The sequence below is a fragment of the Pagrus major genome, chromosome 24, assembly GCF_040436345.1.
Source record: "Pagrus major chromosome 24, Pma_NU_1.0".
In the NCBI taxonomy this organism is placed as follows: Eukaryota; Metazoa; Chordata; class Actinopteri; order Spariformes; family Sparidae; genus Pagrus; species Pagrus major.
In genome coordinates, this window is record NC_133238.1 from 20,725,637 (window position 1) to 20,733,610 (window position 7,974).

Consider the following 7,974-nt stretch of genomic DNA (forward strand, 5'->3'; position numbering starts at 1 on the left):
ACGTGTAGCTGCTGAACTGTAACTATAACGTATGATATTTGTCTCCAAGGTGAAGTGAAGTATGAAATAAACACTTAAGTACTTTAAAGTATAATAAGCTCAGGTGCAGTGTTTAAGCAAATATTCAACTATACTTCTTTTACTTCTGATATACACAGTAGTATCATCAGTAGTAGAATAACTCATAGTGATGCAGTATCTTTAAACTTCAGGGTGCTACATGTGTGATATGTGATATCTGAACCCTGCTGTCCTCTGAGCTTCCAAACTAAAACAATCTGTCGCCATCTACTGGTCAGACGAAGCAATCAGCCCTCTTTGGTCCACAGGTGAACACAATGATGCAGTGATTTTTACTGCACAGCTCCTCCACCTGTTTCCATCCAGACAAAAGGGAGTGTGGAGGACAGAAGAAGTAGATCTCTACACTACACTGCAGCCTTTTGCAGACATGTCGGACAGATATGAAGAAATCCGTAGAGAAAGCGGTTTTAACGGGAACTACATCCCGTTGGGTCGACAGCTCCCGAGGACTCCTCCTTTGCTGGATGTAACCAAACACCTGGATTTCTGTAACGCCGATGAGGACTGTGAGAATATGGAGGTGTGTGAAGAGTATTGATCTTCTCAAACTTTATCTTATCGACTTGATGTAAGATCAAATCATTTGTCTTCTTCGATCAACAGGCCGGTTCAAGAGATCAAGAAGTGCAAAACAGGACGTTTGATTTCAGCACGCCTGACACAAGAAAAGGTGATCTATGCAGTGAAGTCTGCTCGTTTTACTGGCTTTTATTCTGCCTTAAATGTTTAAATTAAATCTTTCATTCTGCTCAGAACACACATCACAACCAGACGACCCAAACTCCATGCTGAAGGGGATGAAGGGGTACCAGCTGACACAGAGCGACTTGGAGTTCATTAAAAAGATGCAACAAGAGAAACTTATTAAAAAACTACAGGTGATTTTTCTCACTCGCTGCTTCTTGAGTGCAATTATTGTGTAGTTGTTTACTCAGATGTCGGCGTTACTGTCATCAGAGCGACCTGGAGGAGGTGCAGAAGTCGTTAAAGAAGGAAACGATGGCGGCGGAGCTGGTGTACGCCTCCAGGGAGAAAGCACAGGCTGAACTCAAAAAGGTGGGTCCATTTTTGAATCTTTAGGGTCCAATTAGTTGGAAAGTTGATTGAAGTCAGATACTGACGGTTAGGGATTGAAGGTCGGGTTGGCCGCCATCCCAAAGCATCAGCGTTTGACGAGTTGGGGATCAACTTTCTTACAAATTGGACCTTAAACTCAAGCTTTTCCTCCAGCTATTCCCAACTACTTAGATAGCAGAAGCAGATATCAAGGCACATCTGACCCGTTTTACCGTCATAATAACTCTGTCAGAGTCCAAGCCCGTGTCTGGTACAGGCATTTCTACTAGCATTTTATGTTGCCCTTGAAATAGCATCATTTTTCCAAAAAATGTAGACGGTAAAAATGTGAAATAAAATATGATAGATCCTTTGAGATCACTCCTCTGGCATTTACAGTCGGCTGGATAGCAGTGGAAATTCACCAGAAGACGTGGGCGCTGTTGACATCAAACGAAAGTTCAAACATTTAGCCTGCAGAGCCTTAAAAACATGGCACATATTCACAAATCATTTGGGTAAAGTATCCTGATAAATCTGCTGTTTGTGCTCAGTTCCCATCCTGTGAAGAGCTCACCGACTGGGTGAAGCTGGTCCTCAAAGTGACCTCGCCATCGGCCGAGCTTGCAGACGTGGACACCAAGTCCCTCCTGGCCATGGTGACCAAAGAGGACGTCCAGAGAGTCGTAGATGACAAGAGGATTGAGCTCGCTCGGATGGGGAAGATGGTGGCAAACAAGTAAGATGTGGGCTCGGATCTCGGATCATTTTCCAAAGCTTGCCTTGTTTTGTTTTTTTTAAGGTTTTTGCCTTTCCTTGCTTCCAGTTAGTGATCGTTTTCTCTTCAGTACAGTTGGAGTAATTAACATAATGAGATTCAAAACTGATTTAAAGAAATGGGTCAGCATCAACACAGTGAAGCCAGGAGTCGGACGAGACGATCTACTCCACCTTCACGTCTGTACTACTGACATATGAAGTGAACACCAGGTTAGCTTAGCCGAGCATAAAGAGTGGAGACCGGGGGGGGGGGGGGGGTGGGAGTTTTGGCTTTATGAGGGTGTTTTGTGCCTATTTCCTGTGTTTGTGCTAAGCTAACTTGGACTTTACATGGACTTTTGGAAAGCTCAAACACACGAAACGTGACGGACAGCTGCAAAATGTTTATGCAAGAAGCATAAGGGAAAAAAAGGTCCATCTACATTATTATCCGAGGAAAACGAAAGGTAAAATACTAACATGGATTCCTCAAAAACATAGGAGGAAGAAAGACGCCAAAGAGAGAGCGAAGCTTGAAAAACAAATCATCAGTGAACAGGTAAGAGAGGCTCTATTTGCGTATAATGTTGTTGTCGATTTTTGTTATTTTTCACTACATTAATGTGCTTTCAGGTGAAGATTCAGGGTTTAATGAGCCAGTTATCCGACCTGAAGTCTGAACTTGCACAACAAGAGGTGAGAATCTGACTTGATCTTCTATTATACCCATGTCTTTTTAAGTATCTGCTGTACGCTAAAGGAAAAATATGTTTTCCCAGGACGCCTGTAAATCTCTTGAAATGCAGATCAACACCCAAGAAGCACCAGAAATCAAAGTGGAAGCAGAAGAAGCCGAAACATCAGAGGAACAAGCCGCTAAAGGCCGAGTGCAACGACGTGGGAAGGAAAGAAAAAAGGCTGTTAGATTCCCCGAGAAGTTGCACGACACAACAAACCAAACTAAATCAACGAGGAGTAAGCCGACAGACGGTGAGACCGGTGTGAAAGAAGATGACGCGAGTGAAACTGTGAAGACGAAACAGAAGTCCGGCGCTGCTGCAGAGAAGCAGACAAAATCAGTCAAAGCAGCCCGAGGCCCTCAGAAGAAAGTCGAGGAGACACAATCAAATCCACAAGAGTCGGAACAAACTGTGAGGGGGCGAAGAAAGCCTCCGAGAGCCCTGCAGACCACAGCTTCACAACCAAAAAATCAAAGCAAAGTGAAAATGGAAGAGGCTGCCTCCTCGCGCAGCAGACAGAAAGCTGCTGTAGAGGAGGCTCAGAGCGCCGGTCTCAGGAGATCCAAGAGGATAGCCAGCAGGAGCTGAACCTGTGCGACTGTTAAGCTAGTCCACCATTTTGATCCAGTCTTCAACAGCCATTCAATGGATGGACCAAACATTTCACACAGACATTAATGAGAGAGAGCTTGGGTGACCCCGTGACCTTTCCCCTTGAGCCACCATAGACCATATTCACATGCTGGCCATTTCAAGTGGTTGAATGCTAACGTTAGCTAATGGATGGTCAAATATGTACCTTGAAATCCAGATTTTCATTATCCGTTGTCTTTTCAGTCGCTCATCAGTCAGGAAGTGTTGAAATAAATGAATTGCAGCCTGAAACACAGGTATGTGTACGACATTTTGAGCTTCCCACCCTGAGCGTGATGTCAGAGGAAAATGGCCGCCGTGTAAATATGGTCTATGAGGTTGACGTTTGTGGTTTTCAGTGAAATATCACAGAATTTGGTTCAGATCTTGTAGCAATACCGCAACTCGCCATGTTTAGCGTCACCGTTTGGCAAATGTTAGCATGCTAACACACTCAACTAAGATGGTAAACATTACACCTACCACACATTAGCATTTTAGCATGCTAGTTTTAGCCTCTAGTTTAAAGCGCTACTGCCTCGACTCTGCCTTATTATTGACTTTGTTTTTTGTTCCTTCATTAGTTTTTTTTCTTTATAAACTGTTTTGTCCTTTTAAGAATCTGTAATGGCTGTTTTGTATTTTTAATATTGAAAATAAAATGGGAGAAAATAATCAGAAAACTAGATTCACATCTTTTTTCATTTTTCCCTCTGTAGATGTAAAAGGCTCATTCTACTGCTGCTAACTGTAGCTGCTGTTAGCTAGTTAGCGCAATTAGCTGTGCAGCTAGTGGTGATGTTATTTCTTCACATTGTGTTGGTGAGTTAACTTAACTTTTGAACGCTTACATAAATTCCTTCTACAATTCTTGCATATTGCACCTTTTTAAGCTTACATAATCTAAAACTAACACTTTTGACGTGTTTATCGCTGCCTTCTTGTCGATCAGTGATGAAAATATCACCGTGGATTGCTCGTAAACGCTGTGAACACTTTGGTTTCTGTGAGATTTCCGAAGCTTAAACCCAAACTTCTGCCGGAGCCAGCGGACATTTCAATCGCACCTCATCTCTGTGTTACCGTCACAGTTGGAAACGAGCGCTGCCGAATCAAAACTTCCCCTCGTGTGGATTCTTGGACGTTTCCGAGCGGCTGTTTGAGTGTGACATTGTTAATCTTAACTCCTAATCAATCGGTCTGAGCGGGGGAGGAAGAAGAAGAAAAACTAACCCATGTTCGCTGTCCGTGAGGCCTGAGTGGGAAAAACTTGCGCTGACAGCTGGAATGTTTGGAGGCACCTTCTTCGGTTACAAATTAAGTTTGAACCGACGGTCAGATTTGTTCGTCATTTGCCAGGATTTGCTTCCCAGTCTTGACAACTGGAGTAACATCTATCTTAACAGCTGAGGTTCTGTTTTGTTATTCCACCTTGGGGCTTGATCCTTTGCCTTTTTCCTGCAATCTGGGAGGCTCGTTTGCAGTCTTGACTGTAATCCCCAGAATCTGACGAGGGATTTCCCTTTTTCCCCTCACAACTATGCACACTGATTTGGCGAGATATTCGTCTGATGGTCAAGCACGACTGACCTGTCCAAGTAATACAAGCACAGGGTGGGAATCATGCATCCTGCGATTAAATTTACCAGTCTGATATCAATAAAGCCAATAAGTTTATTCTACAAAGAGTTTAGTTTTGGCTGCAGAGGGTCCATAACCTTCTTTTTTTTATTCCCTTGTTATTGCCACATTATTTCTGTTTTCCCTCCCTGTGGCTCCGAGTTTCTCTGCTCGTGTTTGCCAAACCTGGAGCCAGGAACTGCTTTTCAACATCCAGGCATGGGAACGTTGCCTCAAATGCGTCAATTTCGGAAATCAGATCTTGTTTACGGATGGAGTCCAAGCAGACAGCCGGGATCCAGGCCCGAGGAGTTGTGGGTCATGGATTATATACAAATTGCTCATGTCTTTCGCCCTGTGGCTGGATGAACTTCCTCCCTGTATTTAAGCACTTATAAAATCACTTCTCAACGTTTTTTCCTATTTGCAAAATAGGGCATATACAGCTTTATTGTATCAGTGGCTTCATTATGTTATTGTGTAGTTTACAATATTAAATTCAATAAATAGAAAAAAAAATAAGAGCTTTATTTGAGTGTAGAAAAGCTTATAAATGTCTTGAAACTTTAGTGCCAGCTTGTACAAACACAAACTCTAATTGATGACACTTTTCAGCTTGTTCGGGCGCATTTCCTGCGAGCCACCACAAGGGGGCAGTGCTATAGACATTAACCCTCTGCTGCACACCATTACCCTGAAGCAACAGAAAGTCACTCTGGCCCTCTGACCCCCTTAAACATAGATAAATATTTCCATTTTTACATATTATAATGTTTGATTAATCCAATGAGGAAATAAAGTGGAGATCATGTTCAATTTGTGGTTGGTATTATAGATTTAAGCTCCTTTAACGGTGCACTCTGTAGTTTTGGGGAAGACATTTTAACCAGAAGAGAGAGATCTTCATTGATAAACAAATTCTCTTTGTTTTCATGACTGAATAAACAAACTGGCCTTCAAGGACAACACAATTTCATACCGTTTTACTTTGTTTACATGTGGCGGACCCTGCCACTTTCACACAGTGGTCTGGGGACTTTATTTTTCTCTGAGAACAGTTTATTTATTCACTTGTGGTATAAAAATAAATATTTCTGGAACTAAGTACGTTTACTTTTTACTCCACTTCAATTATTTGACAGCTTTGGTTCGTGGTTAATTTACAAATTAGGATTTTTTTTAAATAAAATGTTGTGCTCCGTTACAGAATAAACTACCCATGATTATGTACAAGTTGACGAAGCAAGCAGTTGATTGACAATAAATTAAATGGCAACTTTTTGATAAAAAAAGAATTTTAGTTGAACTGTTTAGTTAGTTAAATAATCTGCAAATAAATCAATAATGAATATAATCATTAGTTGCAGTCTTTTATAAAATGCGTAGTTCGAAATCTGAGAAGAGAAAAACATGTAGCCAAACACACGTCATTTTTATTATGCTTTATATTTCACACAGAATTAATTAAAGGTTCATTATTAAAAATTAACTTGTTCTGTAATGAACAAGGGACTATATGTGTGTCCAAACATAACTTTTCAAAGTTGCTCTAGAGAAATCAAATTTTCTTGGATCTCGTCCACAAGCAAATATATAAATACTTCTGGGTGGGTTGAGTTTATCAGAAGACAAAAATTTTAAATATATTAATGCAATAGAGGGCTAACATCTGTTAAAACACTAGCGCCCTGGTTAATGAACGCCATCCAACAGCAGAACGTCTTTGGTGTGACAAAGTTCTTTAGTTTCAGACTCTTTGCGTGTCGTCCAGAACCGTAACCGCAACGCTTCTCTGTTTAGCTTGGACACCGACGCACAACGGTCCTCCGGTCCCCTGCCAAGGAAAACCCTGTAAAAGTCTATTAGTGAGAGCGAAGGGGCTGTGACACATGTGCGAGCGGCAGCGCCAGAGTCTAGCAAGGCGGGAACACTGACGGATCCAAATCTCAGTGTGGAGGCAAAGTGTGAATCCTGCCGCTCAGTTCTGCTGCCAGTCGCACTAAGACCCTAAACCGAGAGAGAGCACTTCACAAGAGGATACTCGTCTGTAATGTGGTTTCTGAAAGAGTGAGGACGACCACAGACGCGAAAGAGCTTTGGTTTGATCATTAGAGTGAAGGGTCTGAACCACCACATGATGTGAATGCCATGGAAGAACAGTGGTAAGAAGCTATAACTACGTCTAGATGTTTGATTCATTCGGTGGTGCGCAAAGATCCACAACTTCAACACTCTCACAGCGGCTTATTAAAGACGTATTCATCAAACAATCAGTAAAAGCAGAGCAGAAAGAGAAGAAGTCGTTTGTTTTGCTTCGTTTTGTGGAATCCGCCAGGAATCGAGAAGACAGGAAGGAAGGGTGTGCTGTAGGTGTTTCGGAAAGCAAGCTGAAAAATAAAATGCAGTAGACTAAACATCTAGACAATGCCTCCTGTCCTGACCTCAACAAGGGTGAAAAGGGAAAGTCTCTACTGCTTTATTATTACATTAAAGGAATCATTCACCACAAGGTTTGTTGGACCTATAATGATTACCTCATACACATAAAAGATACAATATGTAACATTCAAATGTCTAAAAACAACATTGTTCTATATTAGAGTTGTGTACTTCCATTATCCCAAATGTGTTTTTATTCACTGTCTTGCTGAGAGTTAGACGAGTAGATTGATACCACACGTCTGTACTGTAAATATGAAAGCTACAGCCAATTAGCCTAGCTTAGCATAAAGACTCGAGCTAGAGAAATAGCCTAGCTAGCCTGGCTCTGTGCAAGGGTAATGAAATCTACCTCTAAAGCTCACTAATTAACATTTTTTTGACATTTGACATAAATAAACATAACTTGGGGTTTTTCGGGAGGTTTTGCCAGACTATTTCCTGAAAACTAAGCTGGTTGCTAGGCAACCCTACAGGGACAACAAGACCTTTTTGATACAGATTAAACAAACATGATAGAACTTGTTAATTAGTGAGCTTTAGAAGTGCTGGTGTTTGTGCTAAGCTAAGCTAACGGAAAGACGTTTCACTGATCCTCTGCACCTTTATTAGTAAAGGACCTCTACACCAACATCTTTGGTGG

General features: G+C 41.7%; 1 protein-coding gene across 1 annotated transcript; it reads left to right on the plus strand.

The window, feature by feature from the left end:
* Positions 1 to 390: 390 nt before the first annotated feature.
* On the plus strand, positions 391 to 3,316 carry LOC140991989 (uncharacterized). Its single transcript, XM_073462175.1, has 8 exons — positions 391 to 604; positions 688 to 754; positions 838 to 962; positions 1,042 to 1,140; positions 1,695 to 1,879; positions 2,401 to 2,458; positions 2,533 to 2,595; positions 2,679 to 3,316. The coding sequence occupies exons 1-8, from the start codon at positions 452 to 454 to the stop codon at positions 3,225 to 3,227; spliced, it is 1,299 nt and encodes a 432-aa protein (XP_073318276.1). The 5' UTR covers positions 391 to 451; the 3' UTR covers positions 3,228 to 3,316.
* The last annotated feature ends 4,658 nt before the right edge of the window (positions 3,317 to 7,974 follow it).